Source organism: Panthera onca, chromosome A2 (genome assembly GCF_046562875.1).
Source record: "Panthera onca isolate mPanOnc1 chromosome A2, mPanOnc1 haplotype 2, whole genome shotgun sequence".
NCBI lineage: Eukaryota > Metazoa > Chordata > Mammalia > Carnivora > Felidae > Panthera > Panthera onca.
In genome coordinates this window covers 157600420-157617825 of record NC_138340.1, presented here as the reverse complement: position 1 = coordinate 157617825, position 17406 = coordinate 157600420, and the positions used below count along the sequence as shown (strand labels likewise).

Below are 17406 nucleotides of genomic sequence, written 5' to 3'. Positions count from 1 at the left end.
AAAGCAGTGGTTCTTTACCAGAGGCTTCTGTCCACAATCACCTGACGAACTTTATGAATTTGCCTTTGCTCAAAATATTTGGAGTTTCAATTCTGTAGGTGTGGGTCAAGAAGAACTATTGAAAAATAGCTCCTTGCTGATTTGGATACGTAATGATAACAGAGACCTTCTGATCTGTAGCAGTGGTCTTAAAACTTCTTTTATCCTACCTTCTATTAAAAAAAAATTCAACAGGCACCCCCAATATACAAGTGCTTATTTATTTATAAACTATATATACCTGTACTTTTTTTGTTTTAAGTAGGCTTCACGCCCAGCATGAAGCCCAACACGGGGCTTGAATTCATGACCCTGAGATCAAAACCTGAGCTGAGATCAAGTTGGATGCTTAACTGACTGAGCCACTGAGCTCAGTACTTCTGTACTTCCTCTATATACATGTACTTCTTCTTTTTTTAAGTATTTATTTATTTTGTATTTTTTTATTTAAGTATTTTATTTATTTATTTTGAAAGACAGAGCCAAAGCACGTAGGAGTGGAAGGGGCAGAGAGAGAGGGAGGGAGAGGATCCCAAGCAGGCTCTGTGCTGTCAGTGTGGAACCGAATGTGGGACTCGAACCCATGAACCATGAGATCCTGACCTGAGCCAAAGGAAAGAGTCGGCTGCTCAACGGACGGAGCCACGCAGGCACCTCCCTGTGCACATACCTGTTTATAATAGTGAAACCCAGGGTAGCCTGTTGTCACTGCACACCCAGGCTTCCACGCACCTGCCCTACCTCCCTGGGGAGAGGTTGCGGTAACAAAGGAGAGAGCCCTGTATCACCGTGGCACTGTCTTCATTGCTGAGGCACAGAGGCACAACCCAAGACATAAAAATGGAGACGAAAATAAAAATGAATTGAAAGGGAGATGGCATTCACTTTAGTGGGAACATTCTTCTATTTTTCTTATGATACAAATATACTTGCCTTCATGGCCCCCTCAAGGCAGGGAGACTGAAGACATTAAAGTCAGAGAGGCAAAACATTAAAAAGAAAAACAGGGGCACCTGGGTGGCTCAGTCGGTTGAGCGTCCAACTCTTGATTTCAGCTCAGGTCATGATCTCAGGGTTGTGGGATCAAACCCCACATTGGGCTCCCATGCTCAGTGTGGAGCCTGCTTAAGATATTCTCTGTCTCCCTCTCCCTCTCCCTCTCCCTCTCTCTCTCTTCCTCCGTCCCTCTCCCTGGCCTGCTGGTTCTCTCTCTCTCTCAAATAGATAAACAAATAAATATTTAAAAAACAAAGAAAAGGAAAAAAGATTTATCACTAGATTCTACACCTGAAACTAATGTTACATTGTATGTTAACTAACTGGAATTGAAATAAAAACTTGAAAAGAAAAAAATAAAAAAAGAAAAAGAGTTAGGAAGACAGTTTAATCCTATCTTTCTAGAGACGATCAAACAGCTTCAGGGGGCCCTTGGGTGGCTCAGTCAGTTAACTGTCCATCTCTTCGGCTCAGGTCATGACCTCATGGTTTGTCAGACTGAACCCTTGTCAGGCTCCACACTGACAGCGCAGAACCTGCTTGGGATTCTTTCCCTGTCTCTGCCCCTCCCCCCACTTGCTCGCACGCACTCTCTCTCAAAGTAAACATTAAAAAAATTTTTTTTTTAAATAAGATAAAAGCTCACATTCAAAAACAAACAAAAACAGCTTCAGAGAGGTTGTGACTTATGAGATCAGAGTCCTAGGTCCTAGGCCGTGGCCAACGGGGGCTGGCATCCCTCCCAATTATTCAAGCCTCCCACCAAGGTTACTGAACGCTTACTTTAGATTGTCTGTGTTCACAGTCTCATTGTGCATAAATTCAGGGTAGAATGCTTGCTGTTATATATGAGATGTACAAAAGGCAATTATGACATGCACCCTGTCTCAAAACAATTTGGGCAACTTACATGGAAATGGTAAAATAACATTCTAAAGCAATCTCTAATAAGCCCTAAGAGAGGTAAAAATAATAATGCCAGGGAGACTCAAAGGCAAGGATGATTAATGTGAGCCAGAGGGGTAGGGAAAGCCCTCCCGAAGAACTGACTCTTGAGCTGCCTCTGGGGACACAGTGTGGGTGGATGTGGGAGATACGTTTCCAGGACTGGGGACACGTGTGTCACTCCTTAATACCCAGGTTCCATTCCTGACACACATACACACCTCACAGTGTTAAGAGCAGCACTTTGGGAAAGGAGGGGCTGAAGGAGCCTTGAGACATCCACTCGGGGACGTGTGGAGGTGGAGGAAGGCATTCGTACCCACACAACCTTTACACTCTTGGCCCAAATCTACCTCCACCAGAACAGAGATTTGGTTCCCATCAAAAGTAGATTTTGGAGTTCTAGCTCCTGAAGGAAATGTGAGCGTCTTCCGTGGCAGAAGTTATAGCACCATCTTGTGGAAATAAATGCTTTAGATCACGGAGTTTTGTTCTGGAAATCCTACTCTTCTAAAAAAAAAAAAAAAAAAAAAAAAAAAAGGAAGGAAGGAAGGAAGAAAAAGATAAAGAAAACAAATCAATCCCGAAACTCATTCCTGGCTCCAAATCATTCCTGGAGTCCACAGTTTATGGGTAACAAAAAGTATCTCATGTATCCTCAGTCTTTGATGGCTGAGTTAGCAGCTCTCCATCCGTGACAGCATTCTTGTTTTCAGAAATAATGACACATACGTAGGATCCAATATTCTCCCTGTTTCAGACTTCTTTAAGGCTGGGTCCTCAGGTTTGGTTTTTAACCCTATGCCAAGGGATCCTGTCTTCTTTGAATTTAGCAAAGCAGCTATAAATCCCCAAAGAAAATAAAGGAAAATAAAGGCAGAAACACTGGCTGTCATGGCCCTTTTCTGTCTCCTCCGTGAGTTGGAAAGAGGAGGTCCCTTAATCTTTAAAGAGCTAATGCTCTGTAATGGGGAGCTCAGAGAAGAATTCAGAGCTGCCAGGAACTTCCAGAAACATTTCCTAGAAATCTAATTGGGTCCACTAAACAAATAATCCCCAGGAATATGTTTCATTTAGAGTCATAAATTCATTGGCTCATTGAATAACTAATGAGACTTTGAAATGCGAGGGCTCTACACTCCAGTGGAGAGGGAAGAATGCCCAATCTTCTCAAATCTTTCTTTACCCTGGTTTGGCCTGCCTCTGACATCTGCATCTCTGAAAGTTTGGGACTTCAACAGCCCACCCTTGAGCAGCCTCAGGCTTCGCAACAGTTTGAAGTGAATCGCAGAATTTAAAAAAAATGTGTTTTCACTTTTTCAAAAATCATATGTTGAAAAAGTTGCACCATGACATGTTTCAACATTTAAAAGCACAAAAGTTTTCCTTTCACACCTGTTCCCCGGCCAACCAGCTCCCTGCCCCCGGTCCCTCCAATGTGGCGAGTTGTTTGTGAAATGCTTCCCCAAAACGTTCTGCGCTTAGAGGAGATACATTACGTCAGTGGTAGCCCACGATGTGTTTTGAAACCTGAGTGTTTTGCTTAAAAATATAAAGAGTGTTTTACAATATCAGTACCTAAAGAGCTTCCTGGTTTATTTTTCAGCTGTGCAATATTCTATTGAAGGCAGGTAGCCTAAGTGATCTAGGCAGGCTCCTCCCGAGGAAGTTCCAGGAGTAGGGCAGTACAAACTATGGTGCAGTGGGTAACTTTGGCCTTCGTTGCTGTGCACACGTGCCGTCCCACCTGTAGGATATATTCCTGGAAGCGGAAATGCTGGGTCACATGGGATGTGCGTCCGTAATCGTGGGAGGCCTTGGCAACTCGTTCTCCGTGGAGGTCATTCAGAGCAAACTGAGGCAATGTATGATAACGTCACGCCCTCGCTTCGTGTTATTAAAACTTTCTGATCTTTGCCAACCTGCTAGATGAAATGCGATCTTTCAGATAGTTACCGTGACGGTTTTCATGACTTTCTTGTTACGAATTTGATTCCATGAAGTCACATTTTTCACGGGGCTTGGTCACCTAATTGGTTCTCTTTCTCCAAAGCTGCATTGGTAGAGGCACTGATTTTTGGTTTTTTAATTTAGTTTCGTGAACAGGTACAAATGGCTCAGATTTCTAGCAGCTTTCGAAGCATTCTTTGACTTCTCTCTCTCCTGCTTGTCCTCAGTGTGGGACTTACCACGTGTTAGAGAGAGCATCAAGCTTCAGAGCCCCTACCAAGGGCTCATTCCGAGGCTCTCAACTAATGTTGTAGTCATAAATTAACATTCTTTTTCTTAAAGGAGCTGCCTCAAATTTTATAAGCTTCAGCATGAATATGCTCCTGCTTGCTGCCATCATCAGGTTGCAGTCCCTCTGCTTGTTTTCTTAAGTACTCCTCCAGAATTATTTTATGCGTGTAGAACCACATACGGATATAGGGTATTTACCTCTTTTCCTTTTACCCTTACTTTTCTCAAGGTATCCTGGAGATTTCTCTATATAAGCTATGAAGAACGTCCATATTGCTTTTTGTTTGTTAAAAATGGCAGGGCAGTCCATTGCCTGGAGGTACTGGTCCTTACTTAATCAGCCCTCTACTGGCGGAACTTAGTGTGTATTTGCTTTGTTTTGTTTTGGCCATTTCTTAAGTTTCCCGGCAGTTTTCAGAGACTGAGAGGGTAGCTAAAAGTCTGGTGTGGACACAGGTTTCAGAAGACGTAAACTAGGTGACATGGCAGGGGGATCCCAGACTCCCTCGTTCCCCACCCTCTTTAGGTATCTAGGACTCTCTTATCCAAACAGGTCCCCTAGTGCCTGTGATTCACAACGCAGCATGGGTATGTGCATCCATATATTAAGTTTGTGATTGTGAAACAAAAGATGGTCTTGCTAAAGAAATTCCGAGTATCCGAAGGCAGCAGGGAGAGATCATTGTAAGCCCAGGATGCCTCTGAAATCATACCGAATAGGCGTTGGCTTCTGCAAATAGTCCATGAGGTCATATTACTCTATCAGTGGCATCGCCACAGCCCACAGAAGTATTCCCCCTGCACACACACTAACAATTTGTTCTGCTGGACCTGATGGAGAAAGATCGAACAACCCAGGCATGCTGGATATCTTCTGCACTCTGGAACATTCAGTCCCTTAGAACTTTGCCTCATAACCAACTTCAGTCATTACTTCCTTCTGCTCTTCGGGTTCAATGCCAACGCCTTTTGCCTTGGAGGCATCATTTTGGATAGCTAGAAATGCAGCCTTTCCATTCTTCCCACCCTCTTAAAGTATCAGCTGTCCAATCTCCTATTCCTATAACAACCTTCTTTCTGGATAAGAAGGATCATAAACCTGTCTAATTTGGGGTTGGCTACCATTTCAGTCTCTGAAAACTGCCCTTTTGCCCAATTACATCTTTTGTTCGGACACTTTCCTTTGGCTCTTCTCTGATATCTTCCTTAGAGCCGCACTGTCCTTGATCTCCTTGCAAGGGGGTCAGTTAAAAAATACAGAGAGAATGCAGGGAAGGGGAAAATAAAGGTGAGAGAAAAGAATTGATGAATCTATGCTATAGGACTAAGAACAATGTTTAGTACTTCTTTTCAGTTTAAAAAGTATTGACAGGTATACCACCTTTTCTGAAGCTCACAACATCCCCTTGGAACAGACAGGGTGGGTGGTATCTCATCACCATTGTATAGATGGGGAAGCACAACAGTATCCATCTGATCGTGGCATACCTGAACCCAGGTTTACAGGATTACCCACTCCATCGCAATTCGATGCTTCAGGTCTGATACCCGCCCTGAGACCCTCAGGAAGTGATCTGGGGAGCAGGAGCAGTCTGGAATGTCTGTACTAGAGTGGGTCCTGGGGGATTTGTCTTAAAACTCTATCTGGGTGGTGTTTCACATAAAATTGAAAATAAAAACATCGATTGTATAGATCAGTGGGAGTGCTGCTATCGAAGATCTGTGGAGGAAGATCACACGTCTCTATTTCTTCTCTCAGTATCCTTTAGAGTTTCACTGTGGTCCTGAAGGGCCACAGGGCTAGAAACTCAGACCCTCTGAGTACTTGTGGCAGAGACTGCTAGATGTTTACCAAAGTAGTTTTCTCTTATTCCCAGGTACATATGGAGACTGTATCTCCCAGACTGCTTTGCGTCTTTGTAAGACCCTATGACCAAGTTTTAGCCAATGGGATGTGAGCAAAAAGACCCAGTCCACTTGGAGGTCAGGCCCACTAAAGCCTCCATGCTTTTTCTCCTTCCAACATACGGGACAACCTTGGGAGCCACAAGGTGTAAGGACCTGAGTCCTCCCCGCCCCGCCTTTTTTTTTTTCTTTTTTCTTTTAAATTGCAACACTGGGGCACCTGGGTGGCTCAGTCTGTCAAGTGTCTGACTCCTGGTTTTGGCTCAAGTCATGATCTCAAGTTAGGCTCCACACTTAGAGCATGGAACCTGCTTGGGATTCTCTCTCTCCCTCTCTCTCTCTCTGCCCCTCCCTGACTCGTGCTCTGTCTCCCTCAAAAAAATAAACTTAAAAAATAAACTTAAAAAATAAAAATTGTGACACTAACACTTGATTACCTTAAATTTTTATAATAACGTATTATATGTGTTATTTTCCATAGCACATTTCCCATTTTGAGAGTCATCTTCTTTAACCTTTTAATGTTTATCATTTTGAACATTTTCCTGTACCTTAATATGCCCGTAAACACACACACGCACACACACACACCCCTTTTTCTCCACATGAATGAGAAAGTACTATAACAATATGACTTCTTTTACTCACTTATTTTATGAGAATCTTCTCTGGACATTAGAGGGATAAACCTTATTTAAAAAACAGGAATCCCCAGATACCAAACGCCTGCCTTATTACTTGGAGGACTAAATGTAGATGTTGTTATTATACTTTGTAGAATATTGTGGACAGAGAAATAAGGCACTTTGCCGTTTGGTAATGGAAGGAAGGGCAGAAGATTTAGAAGAAGTACATGCACCCAAAACCACACCAAACCCAAAAACATAAACTCATGTCTAATGTGTCCAGTGGTCATAGTCAAAGGCTTTGTACTGCTACGAAAATTGCCAAATAGTTTTTTTTTTTTTTTTTTTTCCCAACGTTTTTTATTTATTTTTGGGACAGAGAGAGACAGAGCATGAACGGGGGAGGGGCAGAGAGAGAGGGAGACACAGAATCCGAAACAGGCTCCAGGCTCCGAGCCATCAGCCCAGAGCCTGACACGGGGCTTGAACTCACAGACCGCGAGATCATGACCTGGCTGAAGTCAGACGCTTAACCGACCGCGCCACCCAGGCGCCCCTGCCAAATAGTTTTAATAATACTGGATTTGAAAAAAAAAAGTATAGATTTATAATGTTTTATTTAACACACTCACTACTGAAGGATATTAGTTTGTGACATTCACTATTGTAAATAATGCTTCAATTTAAAATAAATGTACATGTATATATTTTGCACATATATATGAATATCTCTGTAGGATACGTTCCTAGAATTGGAGTTGCTGCATTAAAAGGAGTGCGAACTTTAATTTTTGAAGATATATTCCCAAATTATCACTGAATCAATTTATATTGCCATCCAGACTATTGCCCACATGCTCAGCAACATTGGAAAATATTCATCTTTTTATTTTAGTCCCAATTTAACGGGCAAAAAATGGTATCTCATGCTTTCAGATTTGTTTCTCTAATTACTAGAGAGCCTGTACATCTATCATCGTATTCACGAGTGGTTTTTACTCGTTCTACAGTGCATGGCTCATTTGTCTCCACTTATATCTACGTAATTTTTGCTCAGTTAAAAAACTGATGTGTATATTACTGTTTTGTTCATTATATAGGCATTGAAAACTCTGCTAGCTCTATTTTTATCTTTTTTTTTTTTTTAATGGGTTTTCAGAACATTCAGGCTGATTTTCTTGAATGTTACCTAACAATTGACGGAAAAAGATTCCCTGGGTCTAGGCTACAGAGAGGCCCTGTGCTTAGTGGCGGTGGGTGTGGTTTCTGGAGTCAGGCCGACCTGGGTTAGAGCCCCAGCTGTCATGTACTTGTAATCACAGGAAAGCTCTCAGTCTCTGTGTCTTTCTTTCTTTCCTTCTTTCTCTCTCTCTCTCTCTCTCTCTCTCTCTCTCTCTCTTTCTTTCTTTCTTTTTTTATGAGTGCAATAAAAAGCACCCAGCTCATTAAACTCAGAATTGTCATGAAATTTGGACGAGATAATAACGCGTATATCTCCCTACAATGCCTGACACTTAGTAAGTGCTCGATAAGTACAAGATACAACAATTACTTACAATGTGGGCAACAGAAATACCAAATTAGATACAAAGTTTGATTTCTGGTTCTAGAACCTTTCCCAATGAAAGTTCTATTTAGTAAGATCCAAGGAGGCTAATAAAACTTCCTTTTCTAAAGAGCAGGCATTTCACTTCCTATTATGCAGTTTCAAGAGAGCACTAAAGTATTCAACTCACTTACTGACTCGGGCAGTTACTCTTGAGTTCCTACGATGTTTAAGGCCCAGGATATGTGGTTATCTTTGAGTCCATTTCATTTTCGTCACGTGGAACTTAATTTTTACTCCTCTGAAAAAATGAAAATCCAAATTCCAATGAAATGAGAGGAAATCAACCAAGGGACAGAAAACTAGAAAATAAGAAAGACTCTTAAAGATCGTCTAGCTCAACATTTCATTTTATAGATGAGGAAACTGAAGGCCAGAGGAGTTAGGCAACTTTTCTAACACAGTGGGTTAGTGCAGGGAGCTGAGAACCCACACACCCCAACTCTGAGCCAGCACCGTGTGGACTAAATCCAGACATGTTCAAGGATCCGCCTCCTTTTGCGATCAAACGATTTCAAAAGTAAAAATTAAAACAAAAAACAGAGAAACACTGATTAAAAAAAGACAAATCAAAATGAACCAATAAAGTTTGTCAAGAAAGCACGGAGAGTAAGACACTGCCCTGCTAGTTGGGGGAAGAGTCGTGTTTTCATCCAGTGGGACTACATTCCTGCCCTCCTTTCAGACAAAATTCTGCCCTCGACAACCCATATTTAACACGGATACTTTATACTCACAGCAAATAGTAAACAACAATCCCGTAGGTTGGCGGTTGGCAATCCCTGGTCCACATGCCAAAGATGCTGCAGGTGCTAATTCCAGGCGGCAAGTGAAGCCACCGTGCACAGATCCCCACCCTGTCATTTCCAGTGGTTACTGCCCGCAATCGCCTCCACCCTCTTGCCAGTTTTCAAGGGCAACACCCTCACATGGCTCCCCGTCTGGCACCAGGATCATCCTGGCCTTCCAGAATCACAGGCGCGGCAGTGTGGCACATTCCTTTGAGACCACTGCTTCCTGCGATAGAAATAAGTAAACACCCCCAGGACTTTCTATATTTAGTGCTATGTTTCTATCCTAATTTTTCCCTTTCTTCTCTGTAATCTTAGAGCATCAACCTATTCTTAATTATTAATATCCATCATGTAAGAATATACTAAAAGCAAGGGTTGGATACATCTGATGGACTAGAAGATACCCTAACTTAGGGGCACCTGGGTGGTCAGTCGGTTAAGTGTCTGCCTCTTGAGTTTGGCTCAGATCATGACTGCGTGGAGCCTGCTTGGGATTCTCTCTCCCGTGCTCTCTGCCACTCTCCTGCTTGCTCTCGCGCTCTCTCTCTCTCTCTCTCTGTCAAAATAAATGAATAAAAGATATCCTAAATTAGAGGAATGAAGGGTAACCCATCCCCAGGCCCATATATCATGGGTAGAAATCTAAACGCAATGAATATTTGTTCGTTCATTCCATTGAAGTTTACTAAGTACGTACTATGAACAGTTCTGATGCCAGCCACTCAGGTTGTGGGCATCAGTGGATCTGCTACAAAAGAGCAATTCGGAGTTGATCTAAAACCAGACGGCCTAGTCGTGGCTTGTAGTTCCACCAGTGAATAATTTTGTGACCTTGGGTGAATTAATTCGTTTCTCTAAACTTTATTTCCTCATTGTTATGTAATGACAGTAGCAGTGCTCACTCCACAGATTTGATGTGAAGATTATATTAAAGCATTTTATGTCACGTCTATCTATAGTAAGTGCTCAATAATTATCAGCTACAATTAAATTTCCACTATACTATAAGCTGCCATTTGAGGCAGGTAAGGAAGGGTAGAAACCAGAAGATAGTTCAACGCTGAAATTTCGGAAGTGAGGCAAATGGATAAATTGTCCTTTATTTACCTACCAGGTGAGTACGTTAAGGGTGCTCGGATCCTGGGGATGAAGAGATGAGCAGATTCTTGTCCTTCTCTTGAGGGAGAGAGGACACATAATTGAGAAAGGTCCTGTAAATCCCAGATTAGAGATGGTACATGTTGGGAATCAAAATCTGAAAAACAAAAACAAAAACAAAAACAAAACAACCCTGAAATCTGGACTCCTTTGCTTTAGGAGAGGTCCCCCATGTTTTCTTGGTGGAGGAGCCAGGAACAGGTTCAAAGGGAGAGAATTCCCCATGGTGCCTTTGCCAACTGACTCACAGAGAGGTCCCTGAGTCCGGGCTGCAGGCTGGCCTCGGGGAAAGGCTATTCCCTCCAGGGCTACAGGGGAGATGCAGAAGCCCTTGGGGACAAAGGTTTGGGTGACCTCCCCCCCTCCAATGCTCCTCCTGACTAGGGGATAGCTTTGCTACCAGGCTCAAAAGTTTAGCAAGCCTGACAGTATTAGAATAATTTCTGATCGAATGTTAATAGTAACGATAGCAATATCTTATGTTTGCATAGCATTGTAAGTCTTTAAAATGCATCCATTTGCACCACTCTTGTTTGAGGCCTTCAGCGGTCCTGTGGGGCAGCCTAGGCGGCTCTCATTAGGGATAGTTGATGGATGGGAGACAGAGATTCAGGCAGTCTTCAAGGACTGCCCTGGAAAAAGCACAGCTAGCAACCAGTAGACCTGGGACTCGAACCCTGTCTGCAGCCACAAATCATGGGTGTTTAAGGATCCGGGACAGGATCTTGGGCTTCCTGGATGCCTGGGCTAAACTTAGGAGAGCACTGCAGAGTCTGGAGTCCACGCAGGTGGCTCCCTGGGCATGGTTTCTCCGTCCCACACTTTCCTGCTGCTCCAACTTGTCCCAGGAGAGCTATTTTCCTGTGAGATGCATCCCTGGAATGACAGCTGTTCACGATTTGTCCTGCCCACTGCACTGCATCTCACTGAATGTCGCCATTCAGCACAGCAACATCTGTCAGGAGACAGATTAAACACTGTTTTAGGAAATATTGGAATTACAAAGTACATCCAGTTTAGGTAAGTTACAAGAACACTTTCTAAGGCTCTTCATTTTGGTGAGCCATCAGTTTAAAACTGCATTGTTGGGGCGCCTGGGTGGCGCAGTCGGTTAAGCGTCCGACTTCAGCCAGGTCACGATCTCGCGGTCCGTGAGTTTGAGCCCCGCGTCAGGCTCTGGGCTGATGGCTCGGAGCCTGGAGCCTGTTTCCGATTCTGTGTCTCCCTCTCTCTCTGCCCCTCCCCCGTTCATGCTCTGTCTCTCTCTGTCCCAAAAATAAATACAAAACGTTGAAAAAAAAAAAAAAAAAAAAAAAAGAAAAAAAAAAAAACTGCATTGTTAACCTTTCTCTTCCATTGTTTTCTGTTTTACTGTCCAGCCTGTCCAAAGGCCCCTTCTTCATCCCTGACCCCTGGAGTCACAGCTTATTATTATTTTTTTACTTCCTCACCTTTCTTTTTAGTCCAGTATAAAGTCAAGCTGCCTTTTTTTTTTTTTTTTTTTTTAACCCTAAGTCCCATGACAATTGATTATACAGGTGAACCCTGATCATCATGATGGTTTATTGGTAGGATTTCCGGTAGTGGGCACAAGCACCAGGAATGCCAAACATTTTGGATTCGCAGTGCTGGGGCTCAGCTACCAGCAGGGCCTGGTCGTCCTGGATGAGGATGTCTTTGACCTCCTTCTTGGAAGCCTCATCCACATATTTCTGATAAGCCACCAGGGCTTTGGAGATGGAGCCACAGATTGTGGAAGTCTGAGCCATGTGACCACCACCACACGGACTTAGAGGCCTCCGGCCTGGCAGGTCGATCCTTGCCCAGCAGCAGGACAGGTTCCAATAGCTCGTCCTGCATCGAACATGGCTCGATTATCTCCAGGGGCCGCTCATTCACCTGGATAAGGCCGCTGCCCCATTTGGAGGGTGCCACCGCTGTGGCCATCTTCTTGCGCCCACTGCAGGGGACCCTTGCACCGCCTGGCTGGGAACACAGACAAGAGAGGCTCAACGCACAGCACGGCACCCGGACAAGGGCTCAAGCTGCCTTCTTTAGCACACATAAGTACCCTTTTTATCTGGAACCCGATATCTATCTCTGGCTAGAGGTTGAGTTTCTTACTCCCTTTCTCCACTTCAATTTCCTTCTTCTGGGACCTCACAATCTCTTTGACTTTTACTTGGTGGGTGGTTATGACTATCGGTTTGGCAGTCAGATCACCTAAGTTTGATCCTGGATTAGGTGCGTATCAGCTGCAACGTTTTGGTTAAGTTACTCAATCTCTTTGTGTCTGTGTTCTCTCACCCAAAGCGTGGTTGATAATAGTCCCTGTCTCATAGAGTTGTTATGAGGGTTAAAAAAGATAATACTTGTGAGGTGCCTGGCTGGCATCGTCAGTTAAGTGTTGGACTCTTGGTATCGATTCAGGTCATGATCTGGAGGTCGTGAGGTCGAGCCCTGCATCAGGCTCCGTGCTGAGTGTGAAGTCTGCTTGGGATTCTCTCTCCCCCACGGTCTCTGCCCCTCTGCCACTTGCACCCTCTCTCAAAATAATTAAGTAAACGTTTTTTAAAATGCTGTAAAAAAAGACAATACTTGCAAAGTGCATAGAACAGGCATCACCTTAGTAAGCACTTCATAAGTGTGTGTGCACGCATGCACACCTGTGTGCACGATCATGTGAGTGGTGGGAAAGTGGAGATGCCTTCGTTCCGGGTCTCGCCACCATGCTGAGTTCTAAACAGAACCTCAGTGCGAACAGCCTCCATTCCTACCCTCTCTGTGCTCCTCTGAAACTCCTAAGGTTCTTTGTGACCATGACCATAGGGCTCACTAACCCAGAAAAGAAGCCTTCCACACGTAGTCTCTGGCTCCCCCAGCCTCATTGTGGCACAAAAATAGACTGAGAAGAAAGACACATTCACTTAACGTATCCTAGCTTGGGGTAGATTAGTCTTACTCTGAAGTTGATAATATCGCTAATGATGTACTACATTTGGTGTTAGGTAGAGAAGGCTCGGGAGTCAGATCGTTGGGGCCCAGGTCTAGCATTTGCTTAATGTTTGCATCTGTAAAATGGGATGCTAATGAGAAATGGGTTTTTATGATAAAATGAGGTGATCTCTGAAATCAGCTACGTATGTGCAGTGGATGGCACAGAGTGAGTACGTGATAATAATGTTGACTACTACTATTATTATTAAAACCCTTTTTCCCCCCACTCAGTTGCCTCTTCTTGGGACATTCCATCCCCACTTGATAATTGAGAGTTGGGTTGTAGGACTTGCTAACTTCTTTTTTCAATGTTTATTTTTTAGAGAGAGCGAGAGTGTGAGCAGGGGAGGGGCAGAGAGAGAGGGAGACACAGAATCCGAAGCAGGCTCCAGGCTCTGAGCTGTCAGCACAGAGCCAGATGCGGGGCTTGAACCCACGAACTATGAGATCATGACCTGAGCTGAATTCGGACACTCAACTGACTGAGCCACCCAGGTGCCCTGGACTTGCTAACTTTTTTTTTTTTTTTTTTTTTTAGTGCTATTTTTATTTTTTATTTTTAATTTTTTTTTAATTTTTTATTTTTTAATATATGAAATTTACTGTCAAACTGGTTTGCTAACTTCCAAGTGGAGAGTGTGTGTTTATTCATAGAAAATCACAGATACTCTTCTTGAGCAGATGAGAAGAGTTTAGAAGCAAGTAGCCATCAAAAGCTCAGGGAACACTGGAAAGGGGATTTCGTTGGGTAATTCCTTGGGATGCCAGCTGAACATGTGTGGACTTATTTTCTGACCCCAGAAATGATAAACCAGATTACAGGGTTGAATCAACAAAGTCAGTTTTCCCCTTAGCCTAAGTAGGCATTTAGGTGCATTGACTATAAAAGGAAGTACAATGGATGGAAAACATCCTAATTGGGGTATAAATGAAAAAGGTATCAATGGGTCCTAAGTCTCTGTGGCTGCAGTATTTTTAAAAATTGTCACTGATGTGGCTACATCTGCCAAAGCCTGTGTTCTGCTGTTATTGAACATACCTGACCAAGTCAGAGATAGAGTGCCTATTTGAACTTTTTGGACCCCACAGCAGGGGATGAGATAAATTTATTCCTCTAGATATTCTTAACAGACTATGCAGTTAGATGAAAGAATATGTTTGACAGGATTACATATAATGATGCAATAAAACCTAAATACTTTCTGGACAGAAAAAGGGAGTGCTTTGCAGTTTCTTGGATTACCCAGTCTCAGACATAAAAAGAGTGATGAGCTTAGTTGTTTCTCAGTACCCAGGGCTCTAGGGGACTACTGAGGCTAAGGATTCCAATGTCACTCCAATTAGGAATGACTTTCCTTGTATCTCTCCTCAGGGCGCCCTTGACCTCTGCATTCCTCAGGCTGTAGATCACTGGGTTCAGCATAGGATTGAAAAAACTGTAAAACAGGAAAAGGATCTTCTGCTGCTCCTCAGGGTGGCGGGATTTGGGGGCCATGTACATGACAATGGCGCTTCCAAAGAAGAGCCCCACCACGCAGAGGTGGGAGGAGCAGGTGGAGAAGGCCTTTCTGCGGCCCTCCCCGGACTGGATCCTCAGGATGGCGAACAGGATGCGCGTGTAGGACACCAGCACCAGGCAGAGGGGCCCGACTAAGATAAACACAGAAGCAGCAAAGATGACAACTTGGTTGAGCCAGGTGTCAGCGCAGGCCAGCTTGAGGACAGACAGGATCTCACAGAAGAAGTGGTTGATTTCATGAGGCCCGCAGAAGGGCAGCCTCAGGATGAGAACCACATGGACCAGGGCCAGCAGGGAGCCACATGCCCAGGAAGTCACCACCAGGATGATGCAGCCTGTCCAGCTCATGATGACAGAATATCGGAGCGGGTGGCAGATGGCCACATACCGATCACAGGACATCACCGCCAGGAGAAGACATTCAGTATGAGCAAAACTCAAGAAAAGAAAGGTTTGTGTCATGCAGCCAGCAAAGGAGATGGGCTGGTCTGGCTTCACGAGGTTTACCAGCATCCGGGGCACCGTGTTGCAGGCATAGGCTATGTCGACGATGGCCAGGTGGGAGAGGAAGAAGTACATGGGGGTGTGCAGTCTGGAGTCCAGCCAGATGAGCCCCAGGATGAGCCCGTTCCCCAGCAGGGTGAAGGCATAGAACAGGGAGAAGAGCCCAAAGAGAAGCATCTGAATCCCTGGGTCAAGACAAAATCCCAGTAGAATGAACTCTGTGACTGATGTCTGATTTTCCCTCATTTCACTATGAAAAAGATAAAATGGATAACTTGGGACAGAATTGTCGAAAAACATCCAGGCATTGCAGTATATATTTTGTCATTTTTAAAAGGTAAACTTTTGACATTAACAATCTAGTTACACCTGAAGTTAATCACTTAACCTGACAACCAGTTTTACACAAGAGGGTCGTGTCATTGGAGACAGATTACCTAAAGCCAATGACAGTGTAAGGGGGAGGAAGAGTGTCAAGCCAAAAGAGAAAAGAAAGTAACCATGAGATACAGATTATCTTGGAGCTGCACATGCCAGGATTATTCAGAGAAGTTGCTGGAGTGGAGAGGTAATCAGTGCTGGAAGAACTCCAGACATGAGGGTTAGAGGAGCCTCGAAAAGAGATGTGAAAAGTCGGTTTCTCAACAGAAATATCGGCTCTTCTGCGTTCGGCAATGGAGATCCGTCTTTGCGCTCTACAGAAGCTTATCCCATGAAAGAAGGAGCATTTTTGGTGATTGTTTAGGTTGCTAAGAAGGAATCAGCGGATGTGCTACGTATGGGCTCTACTGACTATATTTTCCAATGGGTGACGGATGCAAACCGACAACTGGCCACTTAGCAATCTACTGATGGGCTCTCAGCTACTGATTTACCAAAAAGGTGTTTTGAATAATAACACACAAGCTTCGTAGGAATTGGTGTTTCAGCGGGCTGCCCAGTGTTCATGCATCACGAGTCTAGACTTTGTGTGCAGAGGGTGTAAATGTGTGTGAGGTTAGGCGTTCACACTCGATTTGAAGGCTGTGGTGTGTATGGATCTGTGTGGAGACATTTCAAGATGCAGTTCTCTATGCACGATTTGTAATTCACCTCATCTCTACTCCCATTCAAAAAGCAAATCCAGGGGCACCAGGGTGGCTCCGTCAGTTGAGCAACCGACTCTTGATTTTGGCTCGGGTCATGGTCTCACAATTCATGAGTCCGAGCCCTGAATTCTGTTCTGTGCTGACAGCATGGAGTCTGCTTGAGATTTCTCTCTCCCTCTCTCTCTCTGCCCCTCCTCAGCTTGCTCTCTCTGTCAAAAATTAAAGAAACATTATATCTATATCTATATCTATCTATCTATCTATCTATATCTCAAGATCTCAAGGTACTAATCCAGGTACTAATTAGTATACAGGTACTAATATAACTAGGAAAGGCCATACCTGGAATGGCACCATGTTGGAGGACTCACTCTTTGTGTGATGGCTTAGCATTTGTATCACGTGCCCTGTGTGAGATTCAAAACCATTATAAACAACCATTTACTAAAAGATGAACTCTGCCTTCCTTCAGCAATAGAAAGATCACCAAATGCTTGATAGATAGCTAATTTAATTTTTTTTTTTGGCAAGGAGATAATTTAGTGAATTTGTCATTCACAGGTTGCTGTAGCAATACTCTGGCAGTCGAGTGGGTATTTGAGACTTCTATGAATTGATGATGAACCAAATAATAGTTGGCTTGTCCTTATGTCCTCAGTAACGGTTTGCAATATACCATGTAGAAATCAGCATCTTTCTAGTGCACACATTTTGTCAGTGCCTTTACTGGGCAAAAATAACCTGAGGCTGAACGATTGAACTTGTACCTGCTTGCCTCTTGAAGAAAAGGCTCTCCAGGATTACAACAAGGAGAGGTACTGCTGTTTTAAGACCCTGGTCCAGGGGTGCCCGGGTGGCTCAAGCAGTTAAGTGTCGGACATCAGCTCAGGTCATGATCTCACAGTTCTGTGCTGGCAGCTCGGAGCCTGGAGCCTGCTTTGGATTCTGTCTCTGTCTGTCTGTCTGTCTGTCTGTCTCTCTGCCCCTC

The 17406-nt window shown here is 43.9% G+C and overlaps 1 protein-coding gene across 1 annotated transcript; it reads right to left on the bottom strand.

The window, feature by feature from the left end:
• Positions 1-14647: 14647 nt before the first annotated feature.
• LOC132676419 (olfactory receptor 2A1/2A42-like) lies at positions 14648-15591 on the bottom strand. The gene is given in 2 exon segments (XM_060628517.3): positions 14648-14670; positions 14673-15591. Coding segments are annotated over 2 exon segments (927 nt in total). The 5' UTR covers positions 15577-15591.
• Between the last annotated feature and the right edge of the window lie 1815 nt (positions 15592-17406).